At 43.4% G+C, this 27,829-nt stretch overlaps 1 protein-coding gene across 3 annotated transcripts in view; it reads right to left on the reverse strand.

Moving 5' to 3' along the window:
• Positions 1-27,829, reverse strand: part of ASCC1 (activating signal cointegrator 1 complex subunit 1) — a 725,998-nt gene that overhangs the window by 262,631 nt on the left and 435,538 nt on the right. For all 3 annotated transcript variants that reach the window (XM_069240384.1, XM_069240385.1, XM_069240386.1), the window contains one exon: positions 23,967-24,049. In XM_069240384.1, coding sequence (XP_069096485.1) covers positions 23,967-24,049 — 83 coding nt within the window. The remainder of the gene's footprint in view (positions 1-23,966; positions 24,050-27,829) is intronic.

Raw genomic sequence — 27,829 nt, forward strand, 5'->3', positions numbered from 1 at the left:
TCTACCGCCAAGAATAACCTCCCTCGCCATCGCTACCTGGATGACAGCAAGCCACCTCAAATTGAACTCAGAAAAAAACGAGATCATCATCTTCGGTCCCAACAAGACAGCATGGAATGACTCTTGGCGGCCCACCACCCTAGGAACACCCCCAACACCCACAACCCATGCATGCAATCTCAGCATCATACTCGACTCATCTCTCTCCATGACTCAGCAAATCAACGCTATATCATCCTCCTGCTTTAACACCCCTGCATGCTACGCAAGACTTTCAAATGGATTCCTTTAGAACCAAGAAGAATGGTCACCCACGCCCTCATAAGCAGCAGACTGGACTATGGCAATGCCCTCTACGCAGGGACCAAAGCCAAGCTTCAGAGAAATCTCCAGCTCATCCAGAATGCAGCCGCACTTCTCATCCTCAACCTTACTCGCCACAAACACATCTCCGCCCACCTCAGATCCCTACACTGGCTGCCCATCAACAAAAGGATCATTTTCAAAATCCTTGTCCATGCTCACAAAGCCCTCCACGACACCGGACCAGCCTACCTCAACGAACGAATAAACTTCCACAACCCAACTCGACAGCTCCACTCCGCTGACCTCGCAACATTCCCCCCAGTCCAACGCACCACCTCCGATGGCAGATCCTTCTCCCACCTCACCGCCAAAACCTGGAACTCCCTTCCCACCAACCTACGCAAGACCTAGGACCTCCTAACTTTAAGAAAGCGCCTCAAAACATGGCTTTTAGAGCAGTAATAGACCCCAACCCCTCATGCCTTGAGGCCCTACCAGGTGAGTAGCGCGGCTTAAGAAATTTGATTGATTGATTGATTGACACCACAATGGCAAGGTCCATACATCAGTATTACAGTAAGGATCTCAGACATTTCCGATTCTGCATCCTTCACTCCCTACTTGTGTCTAGAATCCCAAACCAGGACTGCGTATGCCTTGAACTGGCAGTCATTCTCATATCAGTCTGTATCATCTCAAAAGTGCCCCGTAGTCTTCCTTTGACTAAGTAGCCCAGCATCTGAGTTCCAACATCTCCCTAGTGCCTTTGTTCATAAAGAGGCAGCAGATCCCAAAAGATTAGGCATGCAGCATAATGGAGTTTCGGATGCCTAATGCACCCTCTCACAGTTTACTAAACGGCCTTTGTTAACAAAAGGAGGTAACATAGATAGCACTAGTATGACCTCTCTTACCTTTCCCACCGAATGTTACCCCTCAATTCCTCTGACTCCAGTGCTGCCAGTGATTTCTGTGGTCTCTTGTTCTGTTGGGTCTGCAATCCACCTCACTAGCCATAAAATCTGTGCAGCACAATAATGTACTACAAACCAAATAAAGTATCCATCTGCCTACACAAAAACACACCCAATGCCCATGTAAGATGACTACAGTCTGGGATAACAAGCTATGAATGAGTATTTCTCTTATTTATATATAACCCTCACTCTACTAATGACAAGCTTCATCATGGAGACAGGACAATAATGTGCCTCAAAGTTGGGTGTGCCCAAATCCCCTTGTTCAATAAACTCATCATTTTAGCTAGGAACAAATCTATTTCTTTCAGTTATTCGGATTAATTCCATAAGAAGGTTATTTAGCTCAGTAAAGAAGTGCTTTTTCAAGACCACAGTGATGGCCACTAAAAGGTATGAGATGGATAAAATAATGTTAGTGATTGTCACCAATTTCATAGTTTAGAGGCAGCTTGGTCCAAATAGAGACTAGTACCTTAATCTTGGACATTGCCTTACTAAAATACCCAACAATCAAATTCATCATCAGTGTGATACTGCTGTACACCCAACTATCTTAAAGTGTCAGCTTCCCACACCAGCGACGAGAACTTAAAGGTCAGCCCTGGAATGCCTACAGTTCAGAAGACTTTAAACCAGCAGGACTTCGCCCAATTTACCCTCACCCCAAGTACAAGCCGAATGTACACGATACCTCTACAATATTTGGTGGACTTCTGGATTTACTCAGGTACAACAGGGCGTCACCTGCATTAAATGAAATCATGTGTACACCTATTGGCAGTCTGATGTTCCGAGCCCACTTTTAGATAGCAAATGCCATTGTCAATTAAAACAGTAGTGTGAAGAGTGGACACCCCTGGCGTATACCCTTCTGAATATGAACAGGCTGTTAGAAAATCCAGCCAGTTTGAACTCTAATCACAGGGTTACTATGTAGCAGCCATATACTTAATAATTTTTGGTTCCAGACCCAGCTACCACAGTACAGCAAACAGGAAGGGTCACCCCAGGGTGTCAAAAACCTTCTCTATGTCTAAGGAGGCTACAGCAGAAAGAGGAGATGTGTGAGGTGCCATATCTAGTACCATGAACAGTTGCCTTAACTTCAGGAGAGTACTCTGACCCAGAATACATCCATGTTCTCTGGGTGAACCAACCAATTAATGTACAGGTGTAGTCTGTTTGGTAATCATTTCTCCAGAATCCTGTACACAGAATTAGACAACAAGAGTTGTCTTTGGACTAAACGTGCAAGGCATCTACCCTCTTTGGGACCACAACTGTCATTACAGTAAATGCAGATTACAGTGTGCTCATACATGCTTAATATTTTGGGGGCCAGCTGTTCCTTGTAGATACAATAAAATTCAAGTGGCAAGCCTTCCATCCACGGTGTTCTCTCCTTTACTAGCTGGTCTATCACCATCTCTTCCAAAGGCAAAGGGGCATCCAGCATCTCCCTATCATCAACGAATAACCCTGGCATTGAAATACCAGCCAGGTAAAGCTCCAGGCTGTCTGTCCTGTGCTTATCGTGGAAAGGATACAACAACCTATAGTTGGCCGCAAATGTAATATTTATATCCACTAATGTTTATGATAGCACTTGAAGATCTAATAGTATAGATCAGTTTCTGTCCTTCCTCAAAATGGATTATCTAGGCCAGCAAGGGATCCGCCTATTCTCCCAGAGTTGTTTAGCCCCACAAACTCCTTGTAGCTCACTCTTCCTATCTTATCCAGGAGCACTTATTGTTCCTTCACCACTTTATTTCTCGCCCCTACACGCTTAGGGATCATCCAGTCTGACATATACAGCTGCAGCATCCTAAACTCTAATGCAGTCAGCTGGCAGGTCAGCATCGCTTTGGCATCATAAGAATTTTTGAGGCACTCCCCCATGGTAACTATTTTAAATGCCTCCCCTTCAGTGGCAACATCACTACCCGCTAATTCATTTTGTTTAAAGTAACAGTTAATGTGCTCATGAATTATCACCCTAAACGGACTATCAAGAAGTGTTTCTACCTGCAATTGCCAGGTCGTATCAGGGCACCACCCAGTTCTACCTGTACGCCAAGGGGCTGTGATCAGATAATATTTTGCTCAGGTAATCTGCCTTGATGATATTTATCTCTACTCCATGTCTAAAAAACATATGCCTAATGTGATGTAAATCTTGTCCATACTGCAATGATATGAATATTCACGACTATCTGGGTATAGTTCCCTCCACACAGTGAGTCATTTAAAGGCAGTATGGATCTATATTTATTAATGATCAGTACTATATTATTATTCTGCATCTAACAACCACGCCTCATAAATCACTTTTGCCAATCTGCTGTCCAGTGAGCCCGGAAATTTTATTTGGTTTACATTACAGGGCCTCAATAATCACTCAAAAAAGAGTTGGGGCCCACTGGTATTCTATGGACATGTCAAAATCGAAAAAGGCTGCCAAGAAAAGAGAGAGGGAATGGAGAAGGAAATACAAAGCATCTTGTAAGACTCAGTATAGAACAGCTTTGATAGAATATAAAACAGCAATAAAAGAATTCAGGAAAATCCACTTTAAGGAAAGAATAGATAATGCCTCAAACTCCCCAAGGGAACTATTTAAAATAGAGAATTCTTTGATAAATTATCTCAGAACACCTCTGGATGTCCAGGCTCAACTGACCAATGTAATATGCCTGCTGAGTTTTTCCAAAATAAAATTTGAAATATCATTAAGTCACTCTCCATTCCAACATCAAAAGGTGACATTACTAACGAAGAGATAACACGAAGGGGAAATGATAACTCTCTAATTTTTTTCCCAGCAGTCGACCTTGACTCCATGGAAGCAATCTTGAAACCGATTAAGTCAGGGTTATCCCTGGATCCTGCTCCACCTAATGCGCTGTTAAATGGTGGAAGCACTTTATTGTGCCAGATACTAGAAGTCTTGAATCACTCTTTAGAATGCAGAACAATTCCTGAAGTATGAAAACAAGCAACAGTTAAACCTCTTCCGAAAAAACCTTCAGCAAACCCAATAATGCTTGAAAACTATAGACCAATTTCACTTCTCTCATTGGCAAGCAAAATTTTAGAAAAACATGTTAGTAAGCACATGTCTAATTTTCTAGAAACTCGTAACATTCTCAACCCTACACAAACAGGGTTTAGACAGGGGAGCAGCACTGAGACCACCCTTTTGGCCGTTACATAAGAATTAAGGTGGAGTGGTACGGCCGCACTGCTCATGTTGGACCGCAGTGCGGCATTTGATAAGGTCCCCCATTCCATCCTTATACAAAGGTTGAATGAAATAGGAATTGGGGAGCAAAATGGCTAAAAGCCTTTTTGGAGGATAGGAGCTTCCAAGTATGTGAGGAAACTTATTCTTCAGAGGTTTTTTCTCTGACTTGTGGGGTGCCTCAGGGATCATCCCTTAGTCCCACGCTTTTCAATATTTACGTCCATCCCCTTGCAGAGACTGTCCACTCATTTGGTCTGGATCTTGTGTTTTATGCTGATGATGCCCAAATTATTATGCACTGAATCCTGCTCCGAACTCAACCAAGCCGCGGCTCAGTCAGTGTCTAAAGAGAGTTACGGACTGGATGTCAGAGAACCAGCGGTGTGGGAGCCTTTGTCATAGTGCTGAGTGGGCCTCTTCTGCAACTTTCTTGTCTTCATGCTGTGGGACTCCTGTGTGCACTGCCTCATCTTCTGTGGGCTCTCTGAGTTGCTGAGGACCCCGTCTGACTCCCTCTCCTGGGTAGAGTCCACCTGGTCCTTCCTGGTCCCTGGCAGCGCCATTTTCTGCTAATCGCGAGTTTTGCATGTGGCAAGGCTTGTTGGAAGACTCCAACAACGCAAACCCAACCACAATCCTCCATCTGGCGTGGGAGATCACTTGCACCCTTCAGGAACCCAACTTTGTCCTCTGGAGTGCAGTGCTGACTTTTCATCTCTTGTGGTTCACCTTTTGCACCTTATTCCGGGTTAGCAGGGACTCAGGCTCTTCCTGGAGTCTTCTGTGCTTCTTGGACTTGGTCCCCTTCTTCCACAGGTCTTCTTGCCCAGAACTCCACTGTTGGTCTCTTGCAGTCTCTTCTGGGTTTTACATAATTCTTCTTCTCGTTTCTGTGTGGGTGTGTGTGTTCTGGGAAAGTTACTGTGATTTACTCCTGCTTTCCTGGTCAGTTGGTTGGGTTGTGATACTTACCTTTGGGCTTTTCTAGTACTCCCAGCTCCCCTCTACACACAACACTTGCCTAGGTGGGGGACCAACGTTCGCAATCCACTTTCTTTGTATATGGTTTGTGCTCTCCCTAGGCCCATTTCTAACTATTGTGATTTTCACTAATTGCACTATTTTCTAACTGTTTTATGCATATTTCTGCATACTAGTGTATATATTTTGTGTATTACTTACCTCCTTAGAGAGTATAGTCTCTATGGTATTTTTGGTATTCGTGTCACCAAAATAAAGTATCTTTATTTTTGTAATAATGAGTATTTTCTTTAATGTGTTTGAGTACTGTGTGACTACAGTAGTATTGCATGAGTTTTGCATGACTCCTAGATAAGCCTTGACTGCTCATCCATAGCTATCTCTAGAGAGCCTGGCTTCTAGACACTGCCTGCACTACACTAATACCTCTGCTGCTCATGGGTGGACTGCTATAGTAAATGGAAGGTTGCAACTCTGAGCTGTAGCATAATGCTGTACAATATTCAATGTGGTGTAAACTGTATGATACAGATCACTCCAATGGAGTGCATATCAAGCCTACAACAGTTATAAAATCAACAAACACAGAAGACACAAAAGAACAAGTTACTTACCTTCTGTAAAACCTTTTATGGTAGAGACTCCGTCTAACTGCAATTCCTCACCTTATAATATTCCTTAGGAGTCAAACTGGATCCGAAAAATCTTGGGCTGTACTTCTGTGCACCCATAGGTGGCACTGATCAGCTCTGAATCTGCGTAATCCGTGTCGGAAGTGACGTGTGTTGTACCTATATAGGCGACACCCCGGCGCACTGACATTAGTTTCTTTCATGGCCATTTTTGGACTAAAACATGGAGCCACGTTAGTCTAAGTGTTTGACCAGTGTGCAGAATCTAACAGTATGTTAGGGAGAAGAGCCCATGTCGCCGGGCGGGGGGATGGTAGAGTTGGTGAGAAACCTACAGTTAGATAGTGTTTCTAACAGAAAAAGCATTACTGAAGGGAAGTAACTTGTTCTTCTGATAGAGACTTCTAACTACAAGTTCCTCACCTTACAATAGATATTGAAGCAATACTTCTCTGAAGGGGGGTACTGCGAATGGCTCAAGCAAGGAAATGGAAAATGGAAAAGGTAAAATGCTCGTCCCGATGGATGTGACTGTCCAAGCAGTGGTTCCCGAACGTGTGGAGGGACGCCCATGTTGCAGCTTAGCAGAAGTCCAGAACAGGTATTTGGCATGCTAAAGCAGTGGTAGCAGCCTTAGCCATGGTAGAATGAGCTTGCAAGCCCTCAGGGGGCTGTTTTTTTAGCTAATTCGTAACCGATCCTAATGTTGTGTAGAATCCTTTGAGAGATGGACTGTTGGCGCACCGCTTTGCCCTTTTTCGGTCCGGTGAAACTGTTGAAGAGTGGGCATTTCCTTGCTTAACCATTCTGTGCCTCTGCCTGTCTGCTGACTACACGTCTGGGCCAGGATGATTGTTGTTGTTTCATGAAGAGTTGGTTGTCCAACTGATGTTCTTGGTGTGATCGATGTAGAAAGGAAGAGCTCTTGTTGGTTTCAGGCTAGTTCTCCTCCTCAGAGGGATGAGGTGGGGTGAAAAATTTGGACAGCGTCATTTTCTACCTGACATGAAAAGGATTGTCTACCTGCAGGAGAAAAGAGGCACACATCTGAAGCAAAGTTTTGTCTGGGTAAATCTGGTATACAGAGGCTTGACCAAAAGAGACTGAAGCTCACTGACCCCTCCTGGCCCATGAAATGGCCATTGCCACTGATGTTGCACAGAGTCGCATAGGGGAGTGTCGCTGGAGCCAGTGAGGATTTGGTTCCTTACTGCCACCGGGGAGGTGAGGCGTTGGTTCCTTACTGTTAGGCAGGGGAGATCAGGCATAGGTTCCTTGCGGCTGCAGGGGAAGTGACGCTGCATTGGCCGTGAGGCATTGGTTCCTTACAACAAGGTCGGGTTGATGAATCCAGCAGGTCAAGACACGAGGTGTTGATTTTGCTGTGTCGTGATCACACCACGAGGCTACAGGAGCTGCGGCAGAGTCAAGTCGGGTGCCATGGATGTCTGTGACACAGCACTCTGGAATCATGCTGTGGCAGGACTTTGGAGGCACTGCAGCAGCCTCAGGCCTGTGCTGTAGGTCACAGTCGTTGCGGTCAGTGGGGACCACGACTCCAGCGCAGGCAGCGGTGTGGGGGTCAGACAGCTGCACCAGTTCCAAAGTTGTTCTCAAAATGGATGCACTAGTTTCTTCCTTGTTGCACTAGACTCACTTCCAAGGGCCCAGGAACTGGATTTGACACCACCTGACAAGTCAGGACACTCAGCAAGTGAGCCTAGGCGCTGGCAGGTGAAGTCTTTGATGTACCTGAAACTTAACAGGAGGCAAGCTCAGTCCAAGACATTGGAGAACCTTTGAAAGCAAGAGGTAGAAAGCCAAGTTCAGTCCTTTCACTCCCAGGACAGAAAAAGCAAGCAGCATGCCAGCACAACAACCCAACAGGCAGAGTTGGTAGTACCTCCTACAGCGTCCAGCTCTTTTGCCTGGCAGAATTTTTTCAATCTACAAGGATTCTAACTGCATGGTGTCGGAGCTCCAGTCCTTATACCGATTTCTGCCTTTGAAGTAGGCAGACTTCAAATAGAAGTCTTTTTAGTGCACAAGACCCTGCCTTTTTCTGCCCTGGCCCCAGATACACTGCAGGGGGTTGGGCACAGCTTTTTGTGAGGACAGGCACAGCCCTATTCAGGTGCATGTGTCAGCTCCTCCCACTACTCTAGCTCAGGAAAACCCATTAGACTGGTGATGGGCCATCAGTACATGCTGGGCACATCCCAGTTCCCTTTGTGTGACTGTCTAGAGCGAATGCACAAACAGCCCAACAATCATCCTGGCCCAGACGTGTAGTCAGCAGACAGGCAGAGGCACAGAATGGTTAAGCAAGGAAATGCCCACTTTCTAAAAGTGGCATTTTCAAACTTTTAATTCAAAATCCAACTTTACCAAAATATGTATTTTTAAATTGTGAGTTTAGAGACCCCAAACTCTCTATCTGCTGCCAATGGGAAATTACACTCAAAATATATTTTAAGGCAATCCCTATGTTACCCTATGGGATAGATAGGCCTTGCAATAGTGAAAAACGAATTCAGCTGTATTTCACTAGCAGGAAGTATAAAACACACCTGTACATGTCCTATCTTTTAACTACACTGCACCCTGCCCATGGGGCTGCCTTTGGCCTACCGTAGGGGTGATTCACATGTAGTAAAAGGGAAGGTTTGGGCCTGGCAAGTGGGTGCACTTCCCAGGTCAAAATGGCATCATAACAATGCACACATGGACACTGCAATTGCATGCCGGAGACATATTTACATGGCTACTAAGGTGAATGGCACAATCAGAGCTGCAGGCCCACTAGTAGGTTTCGAGTTACAGGCCCTGGACACAAACTGTGCATTGTATTGGGGACGTACTAGTAAATCAAATATGCCAATCATGGAGAAACCAATCACCAATACATTTTAGACAGAGCATATGCACTTTAGCACTGGTTAGCATTGGTAAAGTGCCCAGAGTCCTAAACCAACAAAAACAGGTCAGAATAAAATAGGATGAAGAAGCCAAAAGGTTTGGGGATAAGCCTTAAAAAAGGGCCAGGTCCAACACATAGTAAGAATGTAATAATAAATGTATAGCCCTTTGCGGTCCAAACAGAAGTTCAGGAAAGAACAAACTTCTAAGCCCCTGTAAAAGAAAACATCAAAATTGGCGAGTTAAATAAGGGGTGCTGATTATGCTAATGTAGCAAAGTCAAAAGGGCCGACAAGTAACCTTTGATGTCCCACAACAAAGCTTTGTTGCGCTAAGGACAAAACAAACAAAATTTCATCAGAAAGCTATACCTAAAGCAGACCAACCTCACAATACTAGCAGAAGGTCACAAACTTTGCCCGCTGACAGAATAGATCAACTTTATGGATGGACAGGAGCAGAAATCATTTGCCACTTCTCAAGTTAAGTCAAAACATGTAAACTGGTTCTGCTCACTTTCTACCTATTGACATGTACTTTGTGGCGAATCAGGTGACGAACTCTGTTCTCTTGCTTTGTTGCTGGGTATAGAAGTAAGGGAAGGCAAAGGTTCATACTAAGCCCATTGGAGTACCTGACTCACCAATCTCAGTTCGGGCCTATCAGAATGAGCTGCACTTGGTCTTGTTTGAATGTTCCCAGAAATCGGTAATTAACAGCAGAGGGGCAAACACATGCTGAATACCAGAATCCCAGTGAAGACAGAATGCATCCTTCAAGGAACCTTGATGCAGGAACTCCAGGGAGTAAAGGTGCAATAGTAAGTATTCTCTGTGGTGGTGAAAAGATCTAAGACCCATCCAACTGGGTGAAGACACTTTGAATTACCTCCAAATGTGGACAGCCAGATGCCACCGGGTGAGCTTGTCTGCTCTAGCACTGAGGGGTCCGACCAAGTAATTGACCCACAGGGAAATTTACTGAAGGTCCAGCCACAGGTAGAATATACTCTGTTTCTGGTACAGAACCCATGACACCACAATGTCCTGCTTGTTGCAGTATCACATGGTGGGTTTAATCAACTTGGTCTGCTCTTGAGCAAGCCTACCATGCTCTAGGAACAGGGGTTTCACCCTTTTCAATTCTGAGAGCGACTACAATTGTGGATCGGTGAATATGTTTGCTCTCCCTATCATGGCAGTAACTTTTTTACACAAGAGCCAGCCAGGGGATTCTATGTGCATTCTCAAGGCTCAGTAGTATCCCTCTATTGAGATTGAGACCCTCCCTAGCCCAGATCTTAATCGAACATAAAAGGGGGCTAAAGGCCGCAATGTCCACTAGACATCGAATACCTAATTTTTCATGCACTACAAAAGCAGGTGTACTAAGTGGAATCTGCACCAATTGTCTTAAAAATTGATTTTCCACACTCTGAAGAGTGTTAATTCTCTCTTAACCCCAGACTTTACTGCCATATAGCGCCTGTGACACACATTTGGCCTGATAGCTCTTAAGAAAATTGCGTAGCAACCAGGAGCCCAGCCTACACAACCCGTGGCCCCACGTAACACTGATCATCTGTCTTCAAGCAGGGTTTTCCAATTATTTGAAAGAGCAAGTAGTACCCCAAAACAGGGAAACTTTGGACAGAATGTGATTATTCACCTTAAATGTCTTAGATCTTGTGGTATGTGGGCCTACAACCATTACGAATGACTTGGTGAAGTTAACAGCCAAGTCCAAAGACCCCATAAATTATACAAATCTATCTAAGAGAAGCTGCAAACCTACTGCTGTACGCGCCATAAGGACCACATCATCAGCGTGGAGCAACACCGGTAGTGACTTAGCACCTACTATGGGATAATATACTTGAACAGAAAGAAGGGATTACTTAAGACCATTTATATAAGCGGTGAACAGAAAAGGCACAAGAATGCACCCTTAGAGAATACCTCTGCTTGTAGGGAAGGATCACGAGTGACCAACTCCTTGGGTGAACCGCACAGACGCTGAGGGGCCAGGATGCAGATCATTAACTTCAAAATAGATGGAAGCTCAAATCCCTCCCTGTTATGAACCAAGTGGAGCCCATCATTCAGTGTGCATTTAGTGACCAACTCCCTGTAGCTAGGGAGCAATTACACAGATGTCAGTTGAAATCCCCCACAAGTACAATCATCTTCCTCTTGGGGCTCTGTTTTCACAGTGAATCCAAAATAGTTCACAACGCGTGAAAACTGGGAACTCTAATCTGACCAACCTGAGTGTTATAGAAGTTGATCAATACTAGCAGAGGAACACCCAGGCCCACCAACCTCAATCCTTGTAACACACCCATGTCCCATTCTAGATCCCTATCAAGTCCACATAATTCCACATCAACAAAAATAATCAACCCCCCACCCTTGCGGGCGTAGCTGGAGAGAAAAAGATTTTGTAACTCTCTAGAAAAAAAAGTATTCTGTACCTCCCAAGTTTCCTGAAGACAAATGATCTGATAACCCCTTACAAATACTAACCACAATTGAGCTTTATACTTAGCAAAGAATCCTGCAATACTCCATAACAGTAGCTTCAAAGCCACCTGATTTGCCTGCAAATTGTCAACTGGAAGAGGGACAGTGGAGGTAGGTGAAGGTATGGGGCCAGGAGAACTCAGTCAGCCACAGGATTCAAGATTAATTAGTGGAGCAAACCTATTTGAAAGACTCGGGGTCAACGGACCTTTAGAAACTAGGCAAGGGCTGCCTTTGGGGTTTCTCCTACGCCATACCAGAAACCATGGGGGAGGAGGGTGACAAACTTTTTCCGGCATGTAAAATTAGTTGATTGGGGGGGCTAAAATATCGGATGAATTGAGGATCCCAGAAGAGCTCATCGAAGCCAAGATATGTGCGGGGATGGAGAGTTGGTTAAAGGTAACCACCACACAATCCCCAGCCCACCCTCCCAACCATAAGGATTGAATTGGAAGTGTCCATCCCCATATCAGAATGCTATGTTAACCAATGTACAACCTTATTGTTTAGCTCTTCAAAGGGCTCTGGTGAAGAATTAAGCCGTGGAAGAACATTCCCCAAGACCACCCTGTTACTTAGGGAAGGGGATAGGGGACACTACTTCAGATCTAACCCTATCACCAGAAGCCACTTAGGCTGAAAGGTCCGGTCTAATGCATTACGAGTTTTGCACATTGCACCCTGGAGGAGGCAGGTCCTTAGATGAGAGACAAAGGCAGTCGATTTGATCTGCAGCAGGCCTAGCATAGGACGCTGGAACTGTTAAAGTGCGAACCTCACCCTCCTGGGCACTGCCCTTAGTGATTAGGTCCTGCAAGGAGGATACTTGATTTTTAATTGAGTATTATCTAGCAAGGATCGGATCCAGTTTGTCATTAAGCAATTTCCGAAGCTCTAACAAATGACTCTCACTAAGGAGGTCCGTGTTTTGAGGGCGGAGGCACTGTAACTCAGTTTGAACCGCCAAACAGGCTGACAATAACCTCTGATTAGAGGCAACCACATGCCTCCTATGCTTACACCTGGGGCTAGCGAGAGGTAGGGTGACCAGACGTCCCGGATTTCCCCGGACAGTCCCGGTTTTTAGAGGATTGTCCCATTGTCCCGACGCTTCTCAATTTTAAATAAATGTCCCGGTTTTTGGGACAAAGGTCAGATTATTAAATAAATGTCCCGGTTTTTGGGACAAAGGTCAGATCATCTAGGGAAGCAAAAGTTAAAGAGGCCTACAAAGTATGAAATAATTAAAGTAATTTATCTGTTACTGTCAGGCAACACAGTCCCCTGTCTGCTCCCAACAGAGAGACGAAGCGGGGAGCTGAGAGAGGTGGGTGGGAGCGGGTTGGGGGTGCAGAGTGGGAAGTCAAGCCATAGCTAATTTTATATAGACAGTCATGTAAGTGTGTGTGTATATATGTGTGGGTGTGTGTATATATATATATATATATATATATATATATATATATATATGTATGTACAGGCACACACACACACATTTATAGGCACACATTCACAAAGCTACGCAAAAAAACGGGACAGGCCAGATAAAAGTGAGAGTAATGTCTTTAGTCCTTCTTTTATGTCTGACCTGTCCCGGTTTTTGCTCCTCAAAATCTGGTCCCCCTAGCAAGAGGGCTAGAGGGTGCAGGCATGGACGTCATTTAGGGGGGTCACCAGAAGTCTCAACTGTGACCCCTGGCTTGGCCCATGCGACCCCTGGCACTGCCTTTGTGACCCCTGACCTCAGAGGTGGCAAATCAGTGTCAAGAACACATCAGTAACTAGTCAAGATAGATGTTGTTTGGGACTCCATTCGCTTTGTTTTCTCTCTGATTTTTCCTACACTAATAGTGAATAAAGATTCATTATTCACTATTAGTGTATGAGAAAATGGAGCATAATTAGCTGGAATATGATTTTCCCAGGTAGTTGAGGTAAGTAAAAAAAAAAAATGCTATTAAATGTATGTTGTGTGCATACTTGCAAATGAGTGTATGTTTACGTGAGAGAGTGCATGTAAGTGTGAATGTATGTGTAGGTATAAGCATGTGAGTGAAACTGAAGGTCAAAGGGCATGTGATGTCTCTTCCACTACCCCTAGCATTTTGGTTAACTTACGTTCATGCGTGCAGGCGATGGTCCTTGCTCTGCTGCCCTCCCCTGCCTTACCACAGAAAAAGATACAGGTCCCTCCAGGGCGACCCACACCCCAGTGTCATCACTAAGTGCTTCCAGACTGTCCGCATAAAAGGTAGAGGCTGCAGGCCCAGAGCGGAGGAAGGCGGAGGGAGACAAGGGAAGGTCACCCATAGTTCTTTCAGCCAGCTTGACCTCTTTAGAAACCACCCCTACTGCCCGGTTCAGCAAGCCCTCGATGGTGGAAACTCGTGGAACAGTGTGCAAGGTCGACTTTTCGCTTCCCTATTATCCGGACCAATATCCTGGACACATTTTACCCTCAAACCCCCTTAACAACAAAAGAGCAATAACAGAAAAATACTGGAAGAACAACTCCAGTTCCTTCTCTGTGACGGAATTAAGGCCCCCTCACACGCAGTTCCCTGCGGTTGTCTGTCTGTGGCTGTAAGGGTCACCCCTAGAAGGCGAACGGTCCAGGAAATAAAAACACCCCAAGTCCGTTTCTTAAGAAACCCGCCCTGACATCCGGGTGCACTGTGGAAATTATCCTGGACTTACAATCATGAGACGTAGAAAAATACCAAAAAAAGTCAGGTGAGTTTATGTAGAAAGCAAACATCCAGGGATACAAACCAAGTGGGGTGGGGGCCTGTCGTTTTAGGCCATGTTTTCAGATTGCTTTGAAGGCAATGAGTGCACATAACTAGTAAGGTCCCAAAGACTGAAAATCGGGTATGAAACACAGTATAGAATGCTACTAGCATATGCAAATGAAAATGAATCGTTGAGGTTTTAAAAAAAGGACGTTTGAAAATGTAATTATTTTCGAAACGCAGTGTGCTTTTATTCAGAATTGTTTCCATTACATTATTAACAGACCTTGGGAAATCGCCAAATGCTTACATGGCTGGTACAATTTTGGGAGGGGGGCCGATTAAATATGCATTAAAGTTCCCTGCATAGCTACCTCCAAAACAGGGCCGCCGGTGCTTAATTTTCATTGTGCTTCTTATTTTGAGAAACTGTTAAATGGCGCAGACACTTTCCATTGCCTCATAATTGTATGGGGAAGCTTTTGTCCCCAAATACCGCGATGGTCCTGAATACAACTCCCAGAATACATTATGTTTGCTTATTCACCCACACAATTTTTAATTGCAGCGCTGGTGTATATTCCCATAACTTAATTTCCAATTCTGAACTCCATCCCGTCTAATTAAAATATGAATGGGAACAATGCTGCTTGGGAAGCTGGCCTGGGCCTGAAGGGAGGGAGAGAAACATTACTGTAGCATACTGAGTTCGCGTCATACAACAGAAGAGTCAATCAAACACAAACAAACAGTCCTCCGGATCTCAGTGCAGCAGTAAAAGGGGCACTGTCAAAGACAGCAGCTGTCGCTAGAAGGCGGCCTTAGAGAGAGGAGTCTTGAAACTCCACGTTGTCCTCCACTAAAATGCGAAATTATCCGTCTGTGGTTAAGCAGGCTGTTTTCACACACTGACGCACAGCACATGTACTATGCGACGTTTTCACACACAAAGACGCAGCCACGTAGCGGAAAATTAAACGCAGCGCATTCGCAGAAACATCACTGGATAAACCAGCGTTTCATGCTGCCGGAAGTCTAGCTCATGGATCAAATACAATTATACGGTAAATCACACAAGTTTTACGGCTTGAGCGAGGACGGACAGGCAGGTAGGAAGTTGCGTTGTGGGTCAGTGTAGGCCAGCATTACTGTTTTTAGGGTCCAGCGTCTCTGTTGTAATATCTCTTGGGGCTTTTAACCAAGCCCATGTCACGCCCATGTCAACTACTGAAAACATACTAGGCTCCAAGTTTTCAGCCTGGTTTCTGCAATACTTTATCTTTTTATTTTCCACGCAGCGCGAATGCGCTTGTTTTTTTGTTTTTCAATTTCAGTGCAATCACGCTTGTTTTTTTCTTTCAATTTATGTGGCAAGAAAAGTCTGGTTAGGAGTTTACAACGCTAAACCTCTAACTCGAGCAAATGTGAGACCCGTTGCATTGCAAATGCTTGTTTTATATGTTATTTCATTGTGGTTGCTAAATTTGAGATCGTGCTCTTACGTGCTTGGTCACTTTGCCAGCCTGTGTGAGCAGTCAAAACAATGACGGCCGGCATAATTCATTAATGTTCATGAAACCAGGCAAGACTAGTGAGCAGCAGGGGGGCACGCACTCATGAGGCGTCATGATTCATTACCATGCCATGGGCACATCACCGCACAGGGCAAGTCACTGCCTTTGATAGCTGCCAAGAATAATGGGCAGTGGTGGTTTCAGAGGTTTTGTAACTAGTGTAATGGCCTAATCTGCTGACTTTGGAGCTGGTCAACCAGGTTCGAGCCTCGGTATCTGCTCAGCATCCTGTGATTCTGGGCAAATCACTTACTCTCCCTGTGCCACCCAAAAATAAATATGTCCTTGTGTAACGTAACTGGTGCTCATATAAAGTGCTCCAATACTTTCGGGTCGAGTTTGCGCTATATAAAACTGCAAAAAAAGTAGGCAATCGTGACAACTACTGCTGGAAACCTTTGAAATACACCTACTGTGATCTAACCGAAATGCCAAGTATCTCTTATTTAAGCTTTCATTTTTAGGGAGTAGTGAGGTCTTGGATGGTGGTTTGAGGGTAGAACATGCTTAGAAATTTCAAGAAGTATGTCATAAATCCTCAGCCCTTAATCTAAGAATCTAAAAGCATAGGTTTAAGCAGTCACAGAGCGTTGGTCAGAGAGGTATGTGGGCCTCAGTTCTTCAACGGGACACCAGCGATTGGGCCTCAGTTCTTCTTCAACGGGACACCAGCGATACAAGACACACCAGCCTTCATGCTCGAATCCAGCTGCTTAGGGAAATGAGAAGCAGCAATGGGCACAAGTCACACAGACTTTCGCTCGCTTCGTGAGCCGGTCCAGGGAACACAGATGCAGTGGCAGAAAAAGCCATGTGGGCCTTCAGATGCTTGGGGGAAAGCAGATGTAGCAGCAGGTTCAAGCATATGATCTGCAGGCGGCTCCGCTCTCAATAGCTGCGACCTTACCTAGTCTGAGCAAGTGGGTTTTCACTCACCAGGCAGTATAATCAATCCCCTTACTTAAGGCTTCCTTCAGCAAAAAGTCTTATCTTTTGTCGTGGGGTATATTTCATACTTATTCAAGGAAGGTTACCAAAGATTATGACCCTAGTCTCAGCCTTCCTCTACACAGGTGTGCTGTACATCTTAAAGTATAAGGTGAACACTGAATAAGGCAAAGGGGTCTTCACATGTCCAGTACTGTGGCAACTGAACTCTCTACCAAGTGACCACTTAAATTTAAAGTTGGCCCGATCATGTTAATGCGCCTTTTTTCTTTGTTGTGTGCTGCAGGTCCGCAGCACCCTGCCACAGGCGAGCACTCACTCTGTTTATTTGTACCAGTGGGTGAAATAGTCAGTTCTGTCCACGGAATTGACAGAATTTTGGTCACTCTGGGTTACTCTTTAACGCAAAGTTCTGCCCAAATACTGCCATTCGGCACATGGTGGAATTTTTCTCCAGCAAGGCTCCAGATTATATGAGCAAGATTTGGCGTCCCCTAGCGTGATTTTCTAATGTGGGCTGTCGACAGCATTTGCAAGCGGTCACGGTCAGAGGACTGCATTTGAGTGGATTTGCTGCTGCTCAAGTATATTTTCTACTCGAACAGAAGCAACATCAACTTGAATGGTCTCACACTCTTGTGCAACACATGAAGCAGTTCCTGCTGATTTTCAGCGTTGCTCGCGCTGCCAGCATTAAATTGCAGAGCAAGCAGCACGAGCTGCATATTATCCAACCATTGCCAGAATTCTATGGAATCTCACAGAATTTTTCTGTAACTCTGCTGAATTCAGCAAAGTGAAACTCTGCAAGTTCTGCCCACCTCTATTTATGTGGCATTAGGATCCATGCAACCTCTGCGGAATCAGGTCCTGCTGCTGGAATCTTTCCTTCCATGTAGAACAGAACAAATGATGCAGGGGGTCAACCCATAACCATAAGGTTCTCACCTTTGGCCATGCTCTTGGGTGCAGTCACCCTTCAAGTGTTGCTCTTCTTGGGTCACAGGCTCACCTGCTGGAACGGACTTACTGAGCAAGAAGGATGCACCTTTCTCCACTTAGTGGATGAGAAGTGAACACCATGTACATGCACTTAGTTTTACAATGCAATCTATAGAAGGAAAGGAAAGAGCTGCTCAGGCGGAAGGGAGGACAACAGCTCTGCCACCACTACACACTATGGAGTATTCTACACACTTCAGGGCAGTATAAATCCAGGGCGAAGAGACCAAACCATTGGTAGCCCATACACTTCACATACAACGGGGGGGGACAACTCATGATATATTAAACAGTACAGGGCCAGTATACGGTCTCCCTGTTCAGGTGCAGGTAAAAATGCCAGTACCCTAGTACTATGAATTGATGCTGCAATATAGATGTACTTCCTCGTCACAGGGAGGTAGCCACCAAGGCTAAAGGGAGTAGTCACGTGGGTGTACTTCTACCAACTAATAAAGTCTATGATGCTGCTGGTAAGCAACATATCGAAATGTACAGCATTTGTGAAACAACATGTTAAATGGTTCTCCTGCAGATTAAAACAAAGTCAGTCAAAATGGGAAAATGAGAAATAGGCTGTGCTATGTATACAGCACACTTCACAAACTTTAGGTAAGATGCCATGATTTTGGGAAACAACAAATGTGATCAGTTGATGTAAATTCATGTGATATAATAGAAATCTTCGATTTTAGAAAGAATGTCAATAATGTTCCAGAAAATAATTGTAAAGCCACCCTCAATTTAGAAGGGGTTAAACAGTATCATTTTCTTGAATGAGCTAATTTAGGAGGCTAAACTGTAAGTGTGCATGGACAGCCAGGGAGCAGAGTCTTACTCCCACTAAAGCAGTAAGGTGGGATTCTGCATTTGACTCCCCACTCAGGAAGTTACCAATGGCATCAAGACCTCTCCTGATAATAAAAGGTTAACAGCTGTTTCTATCCAAATTGACACAACGTTGCTGACAGGACAGGTTGTATGAAGAATCGTGACTAAGTATGAGGTAGTTTGTAATTGCATTTTGGAGATGTCTTGCAGGATTTGAAATAATTGAAGCGAAGTAATCCCTTGCAGAAAACCTTCATGTATGTGCAGTACTCATCATGGAACTGCAATGGTAGCTGTTACAGGTAAAATTACTTTATTTGAGCGTTCACTTTTTGGGATGCTTGTCCCCTTCAAACATATGTTTTGTGGGGTGCACAGTAATTATTGGTTATAGAATCACAGTGGCTTGTTGTGCTAAAATGGGATACATTATTTCAGTGGATTATTTCATTCAAAATGTCCTAGCGGTCATACACAGACAAGATCTCATACTACGATGTCGGTTTAGGCTGTCACTGAAGAACACCTTATGATGAAGTAAAAACTGCTTTTGATTCCTATGTTAAATCTTGAGGTTTTGAACCATTAGGAGCTGCGTATAGCATCACCCCAGCCAGAGTAAACATTCTCAAATTATTAGGATAGATATGTTTTTAACTTATACCCTGATGGAATAAAGCTATTATTTGTTTCCAATGCACAACGTTGTCCGTGCATTTAATCAATTCCTTGCAACATGGGCAAAAAGTAAAATGATCAAAGGATCAAGATTTTCCACATAAAAATGATGATTCACTGTGATTTTATTTAAATTAAGCTACTGGAAGGATGTTAACAAAGGGTGTAGGATGACCATTGCATTTACTTATTCTGCACTGTCCACTGGAACACAATTCCACTTCTTTCCTTTCATCTCTATAAATGCTCCTTCAGGGTGGCTGCAAAGCAAAGTCACTATCCAAATTCTGAAAATATTTTTCCTAAATGAATGAATGCATCAACACTACTGCAGCCTACAAGTACAGGAAGCAGCCAGACTATCACCAGAAAGAAGTGTAGACTCATAAAGATGAGCCCCCACAATAGGCTGGTGAAATGCTACAAGAGTTGATGAGGACATTTCAGACAATGGGATCTGATTTACATCTTCACCTTGGAAGACCTAACCATGTTGGTCTCCATGGAATCATCTAGTCAATTAAGGTCGGAATTTGAATTATATGACGGGAGGTCTTTGTGTATCTGCTGTTCTAACATGCTTTTGTATCAAGCAGAAGGCTAAGAAGCACCTGAGCAACTTTGTTGGTTTTGAAGATATAGTGTTGCTGCATAAACTGCTTGGGTTGGCGGTGGGGGGATTTGCAACCTCTGAAACTTATAGAAATGTGACAACTGTCACTCCTGACTGGTTAACCTGAAGAGAAACTGCATTGCTTATGGGTGAGCTGGAGGACATTGGCTGGGAAGATGACCTCATGATACTCAGAGTGTCCTATCCTGCCAACATCGATTTTCCCTCAGTCTCACTGTCTGGGAACAACACGCAAATACCAACCACCAGATGCATCTAGTCATGTGACCAAGGAACAGGTTGCAGGCACCAAATGGTTAGTGGAAGAAAATACCAACTTTCCCAGAGTGGCATTTTCATAATTGGGACTACAAATATGTTTTTACCATTAAAGAGGTATTTTATTTACAATTCTTTAGACACCAAACTCAAGCTGTCTACCTGTCCCCAATTGGAAGTTACTGCTCATTAAATGTAATAAGGTAACACCAATGTTATCCTATGGGAGAGGTAGCCTTTGCAGTAGAGAAATACGAATTTAAGAGTTTTTTACTACTAGGGCAAAAAAATCTTAAAGGTACACGTCCTTTTTTTAAAACACTTTCACCCTGCCCTCTGTGCTGTTCAGGGCCTACCCTAGGGAAACATATGTAACCAAAAAAAAGGTTTTGGACTGGCAAAAGGTTCACTTTGCGCAGTCGACATGGCAATTTAAAACTGCACACACAGGTTGCAATGGCACGCCTCAGACATGTTTAAAGGACTTCTTCAATGGGTGGCAGATCAGTGATGCAGGCCCACTAGTATGATTTAATTTAGAGGCCCTCGGCACACCGTACCACTTTACTAAGGGTTTAACAAGTAAATTAAATAGGCTAATTGGATCTAAACCACTTCTACCATGTTTTAAGGAGACAGCACAAGCATTTTTGCCCTGGTTAGCATTGGTTCAGTGTGTAGAGTCCTAAAGCCAGAAAAAATAAAATCAGCGAAACAGGAGGGTTGAAGGCAAAACATTAGGGGAGAACTACATCAATGATACCATGACTAACAGGCTCCATGTGGACATCAGGTGACTTAACCCTTGGAACGTTTCTTAATTTTAACACGTTACTGCCCGGACTAATGTTCACCATCTCTATTGGACACTGTCCTTGGTATTATGGCACCCTTTCAACACTGATTGCTTTGCTAATTTCCTTTTTTCAGACCATCAGCAACACTTCAATTAGTGCATGTGCTGGTATTTTTATTGTCTCAATTCACTTTAAAAAATAAAAAAAATTGTTCTAAACAGTAAATGTTCAGATTCTCATCCTTTATATTCTCCCCAAGATCCCACTGGACAACTATCTCTAGTGATCACACAATCATATCAACAATAAAAGGGGGTCAGACAGCCTCCACCACAGAGAGGTACATGCTTTGAGAGCCCCAAGGACAGACATTTAAGTCTCAACTCATCCTTTTTTATGCTCAGGAGTAAAAATTAAGAAAAACAATTACTTAACCTAGAGGTTTTTCAAACTGAGTGAAGATATACAACATACAACGAATATCACATGATATAATAGCAACATTTTGTAAAATCTTATACATGCGGACTGCAGTTTTGATAAAGTGCAATGTGGGAGTTCATGATTGTGTCGTAGGATATTCAGTTATACAATTATTTTTATTGTTTTCCAGATGCCTTTATATATAATATTGCATGCAGGTACATAGCTGTCATTTAAAAAAAAATGAAGATTGTGAATTCTCAAAACTGCGCAAGAATAACAGGAATCAGAAGTACATATTGGTAAAGGAAACACATTTAAGTCACAGAGATGCAAACATTTCCTCATAATAAATGTAAGATTATTTTCAATATTTCCATAGGAATCATGGGTGAGAAATTAGTAACAATCTGCACAAATTACTGATTCTTCAAAACAGAAATGTATGGAGTTTTTTTAGTGGATGGTCCCTTAAGCTCCACTTTCTTTTTCTACCATTTTATTTTGGATTTGTTGCAAATGCACAGGATTTTGCCATACCTCCTACTTTTAGAAACTGAAAAAATGCAAACCAAGAACTGTTTTGTTGGGGGGTGGGGAGGTATGCAAATGTAGCCTGTGTACTATTTAATATATAATAACTTTAATTATAATAGAATTGACAAAAATTCAAATGCAGGCATTCGCAAAAGTCATACAGTGTTCACCATTACTGCTGAGGCCCCTGACAAGTCAAGAATTTAAAACACATAAGCTTGTAAACAAAGGGTTATATATGCTTTAACAAAGTAAGTCACATGCACAGCCATTTCTTTTCTCACACTCTGCAATATGTCTCATGCTCATGTTCTGATACCGATTCGTTGCACTATGTTTTGAAACATATCATCGAACCTTGCACTCCTCACCCAACACCTCCAATATAGGTCAAACTACAGCCAACATCCTATAGACCATGTATTCTGAAAAGGCGCAGAGCAATCAGATGCTAATCAGTGTGCTTTGGGCCTCTGTAAGCATATGCACCATTATATAATTTCTACAATGTGGCTAATGCAGGTTACATTTACATCCAATGAAAAGAGAGTGACGGGAAGCTTTAATGAAATATGCATGGATACATGTAGGGGTATTGTATAGCACACGCCTGAATACTAATGGAGCACTGCACAAGGAAGTCCGCCACAGGATACAAATTAGATTGTTTAGAGGAAGATTGACAAGCATAGTGTTTGTAATGTGAATAATGCGAGTGTGGTAGTTCCCTTTGAAGGATGAGTTTTCCATGGGTGTAGAGGTTGTTCTAATGTTTATTGGTTTATTGGTTGACAGCCCTCCGAAGCGCTAACCAGACCCGTCAGGCAGCAGAAGGCTTTATTCACGTACTGGTTACAAACTATATCATCAAAGTGCACGAAGCAACTCAAGATTAACCAGTGGCAAAGAAAAGTGCAGTACAGGGTAAGAGATCCATGGTCAGCTGGGGATATAAGGGCGATCTCTATGGAGTCTGCCATAGAGGTCCAAGAAATCAAAGCAATGCCCCAAACTAAATAGGTACTGGTCATGGTCAAGAGAGATGCTGCAAAAATAAGACTTCAATTGCATATGCTCTAATATTGTGAGTTTTGTATTTTTTTTTTAAAGAGGGCTTTCAAGTTAGAGGGAATTTGTAATCTTAAAGCTCTGAGACCTCCTGAGATGATTACTGTGTGTGTCAGGAAGTTAGGTTTTCCTCCATGTAGACAAGGACAAGCTTAAAAAAGCTTCTAGTCCCTATGGGAAGCCGATTTAGCGCAATCAGGATCAGGGAGATGCACAGAATCTCCTGAATATGGATGAGATGGAGATGTACTTCCATATCCTGGGCGCGTATTTGGTGACGGACAGTTTCCTGTTTTTCCTTTCCTTGCTTTCTTCGACTGCGGGCTGGCGATGTCTTGACTACTGTTTGATGCTGACTGGCTGAGGTCAGTTTCTCTGTGGTTGAGTTGGGATGTTATGTGAGCAGGCCTTAATAAAACAGGTCTGTACTCTTTTGTAAAGCATTGCACTTTAAAAACCGGGCCCCAAAGTGGGGCAATATACTTTCTCCTTCAACTGTTGTACTTATCAGGGTAAATACATCTTTAATGCTAGTATTTGTAATGGAGGTGCAAATCATAGTACTTATTTATAGAATTTAATTACAAAAGAGAAGGGAAAAAGTAATGCTTGAACCGCTATGTTATGCACACAACTTTGTGATATTTTTTTTCTCAATTTAAAAAACGACTGTACTTCATGCTCTGGCCCTCGAAAAAAAGACGAAGCACAGAAGAAAGTGAGAGTAATGTCAGCGTATTCTTGGTTGTATCAAAGGGAGTCTTGCACGATCGCAAAACTGCAAGATGCACTTCTTCATTTCTATTCACGTAAAGCACATTTCAAATGACAGAAGATAGTGGACAGTTAGGCGCTTCCCTTTTCAGAACACTAGTTCCATAGTTGCAAACTTACCTTGAGCACATTTCGGGCATCAAATGACTCGCGCGCCCTCTGTCCTGGCCTTCCTGGAGTTGAGGTGTTTCTCATTTCCTCAGCTGGAAGATACGTTAAGTAACTTTAGCTCCAAGCATTACAGAAACCGATCGTTTTTTTACTCTCTTCTCCCTTCCGCCCCCTAACCCAACATATTTATTACGACCGACCATTTGTCTTAATGGAGCGTGTATTTATCATCCTAACTCCACGTGTGCATTGATACTGGGGGTAGGTTGTAATGTAGATCAAACCTTTTTGTTTACTGATACATTCACTCGAAAGCCCCTAAAGACAGTAACGGCCACCGTAAAGCACTGGCCCTCAAAAAGGTGGTGTTTGTCAGAATTTACTAACACTGTGAGGACAGGTCCGGTCCTACAGTATGGGTGGAACATGTACATACACACACCACACAGTAGTGCTGGGTGCATGCACATAGCGCACACCCATCCAGACATACAGAGATAACAGCAGCGTAACATTATTTTACACATACAACAGTAACAGTAACAGTAAACGCTTGCCTTGAGCATCTCTGTGATTTCAAAATGGATGACTACAAATTGGGTAAACAACATGACAAGGCTGCGAGCAGAGATAAAGGAATACTGATAAGCAGAAGTAAAGATAATACAACCCTTAGAAAAAATAAAGACTAGTGTGTTACACCACAACCAGAGGACTGTGTCCATTGCTGAAAGGTTCACATGAGACTCACCTGGAGAACTGCTAGTATTTGTAGGTTTTAGAGGCCATATGTGATATATTGTGTCAGGTTCTGAAGGCTACCTTTGCGGTTTAGTGCCGTACAGTTAAGGACCTAACTGGAGTATTGTGTCTGTAGGAGCAGGTCACGTCAGTGGAACTCTGGATTTTCCCTAGAAACCCCACAACATCTTTAATGCACACTAAGGGCCATATGTACGAAAGCTTTTTCCCATAGACACAGAATGGGTAAAATCCTTTGGTACATCTGGCCCTAAGTCTGCAACCCTTCATAGGTGCCCAACAGTTAGGATACCTCCAGAGAGCATGTATGCCACTGGTCTACCCTTTATACGGTGTATGGTCATTGGCATTCCTTCATTCGCCTAGGGCACATGCAAATTAAGGCACAACACTAGGCACCGCACATGCACAAATGTATGACTGTCTGATGGGTATCGCAGAACAGACAGAAAAGGGTCTGGAGCTACATCAGGAGTGCTGGGACGAGGTGCAGTGTGTGTACAAAAATAGGAAAAACACATGTAATACCTCCATTGGAGTACTGCTCCTTCTTACTGAGACCTCTTCTGGAATATTGTATCCCAAACTTTAGGACATTTCTAGGGCATTACGTCTAGTTCAGTAGTTCCTTTTTTAGTTTTGTGAGGGTACTTCTGGAGTATATTCAAGAACACCTCTGGCAAACTGTGTCTGAACTTGAAGACACAACTTGAGTGTTGCGCTCACTAATAAGTAACTTGTGGGTGTGGTGGAAATAAATGGGTAGTACAAATGAGCTGTAGTCCTCACTGAAAGCGCATACATGTTCGGCTCTTAAGACATTTGCAGTCTTTGCGTAAAGTAAACCACCCTCCATTTTAAGAGTATTCTTGATTTTGTTGCTCAATTGAAAAGTGTTTAATTTACACCAACTCTTAACCTTCAATCAAAAACTGTGCATATTGACTCAACAACTAAAGTTACTAGTTCGGAAAACTATGATTCACATCTCTGAACCAAGGAAATTAGACTTTTAAGTGCCGAAAAATGAATGTATTGAGCAAGGTAACAAATGAAGGACACTTTAGACCTTAAAAATGTGGCGCAAGAATGGGAAGCAAAGAGAGGTAGCCAAACATTTTATGGCAATTGACTGAGGTACAATTAGCTTGCATTTTTAAAGAACCAGGCACAGAAACAAGTGGAGGCAGCGAGGGGGAGAGTGGGCGAGTATAAAGATGGGTGTGAACGGATTCATCAGCTAGTGGCTGGAGGAGTGAATGCATGCGTAAATAGGTGGTTGGGTGGAAAGGAAGTCGGTGGATGGATGGGTAGGTTGGAGGCTGATTAAGTCCATTGGGAGGTAGATGGACAGATGAGTGAAAATGAAAATGGCGGATGTTTAAGTAGTGTGTTTGAATGAGAAGAATGGGCAGGCTGGATGGTAGAGGAGTAAATGTATGTATTGGGAGCAGTTTTATCAGTATTCACATTTTAAACACTTTTAGGCATGAGGTGAATGCCAAGAATACAGCATGATTCGATGGGTTATTTAGACATAGAATATATTGGGATATTTAGGTTTAAACAAGAACAATATTTGTGTTTTCAGAAGGTACCATCGTCGATATTTTTGCGTTTTAAACACATACTCATTCACATTATACAATTCGTCATAATTTCTAAAGCCAGGTGGGAGCAGGCAGTGTTTAATGCATCAGTAATCCTCTTTTTGGCATAGATTCTTGGGTTACTCGAGTGGCACCCCAATTGTTCTGCCTCCGGTGTTTCCTAATGTATGGTGCCACAGGGCTTTGTGTAGCTTTCAAAGTTTTCTGGTATCGTATAATTATTTTTACACCTGGCTACTTCCTGTCAACATGCAGGTAAAATACAATGTGGAACTACAACCCTCGAGTTCTCCTGAATGAACCTTTATCTTTTAAATGTTATAAACGTAACTTTTTTTTCTTATTTCTAATGCTCCCCTGGGAGAGCAAGCCCCACCGACCAACTGCTTTTATTTGTTTTTCAAGTCTAAAGGTCATGAGTGGTACTTGTATATTGAGGGGGACCCTCTTTTTTCTTTAAAAATCCAATTGTTTGCCCTACAGAGACTGTGACGCCATCCGTGCCCTGCATGAGCGGGACACGTTTGCTGACGAAAGCAGCTGAAAATGCCCTGTATTCGATTCGAAGATTAGATGACACAGAGGGGCACCTGTACATGTTCTGGTCCTTCTTGTCCCACATCCTTTGTAGGAAGAGGTGATTAGGGAAGCTTCCTGCTGTCCAGGAGTCATGCTTACTACACTAAACATTGCACCAGAGTGGCATCCAGCCGTCGTTTGAGGTGGACGGGCAGGCATGGCAACAAGAGACTTCCAGGACCACGAACAAGGCCAGGCGAAGATGCACGTGTTGTGATAGATTCCCACCCCAGCCGTTAGACAAGTGTTGAATACCACAAATGTTGCCTCCCTGTGCAGGCTGGAAGGCTGGGCACAACACAACACACTGAATGTGGCCCAACTACATGCACTTTCCAAATCCGGTGGCTTTTCGTTCAGTCAGCATTACTTTCATCAACCCTTGGGCAAGGCAGATGGAGAAAATGAACTGCGGGGAAGGGACCCAATAAAATCCTCTTTGACATTTGGGCACAACAAGGAAAGACTGAATTTGGGGCGATGCCCAACACAGCACACTCCATCTCCTGGGCAAGGCTAGAGGAAGGTGGGAACCACCTAATTTGCAATTCCATTGGGGAAGAGTGGCAATACTTATGTACTGAAAGAATATTGCCTGGCTGTTTTTAACAGTGCTCCCTCCATATGATGCCATCTCTCAGTACACCGACTCTTGTGACTCCACACATATTCTTTCGCCATACCATGTTTTGTAGGGCTGCGATTTAAGATTACATCCTTACCTTAATTAATGAATATCCAAGCTTTTTAAATTTTTATGTTGTAGCTACTGTTGGTCCCATGTCAACACCAGGTGAAATCAACTGATGTTTTTCGATATATAAAACAACTCCACCGAAAGGAGTACACTGAAGCAATTATGTAAAAGTTTTGGATTTTGAAACTTATGTGCCAAAATACATTAGTCGAAATTCACATTTA

This window comes from Pleurodeles waltl, chromosome 6 (genome assembly GCF_031143425.1).
Source record: "Pleurodeles waltl isolate 20211129_DDA chromosome 6, aPleWal1.hap1.20221129, whole genome shotgun sequence".
Taxonomy (NCBI): Eukaryota; Metazoa; Chordata; class Amphibia; order Caudata; family Salamandridae; genus Pleurodeles; species Pleurodeles waltl.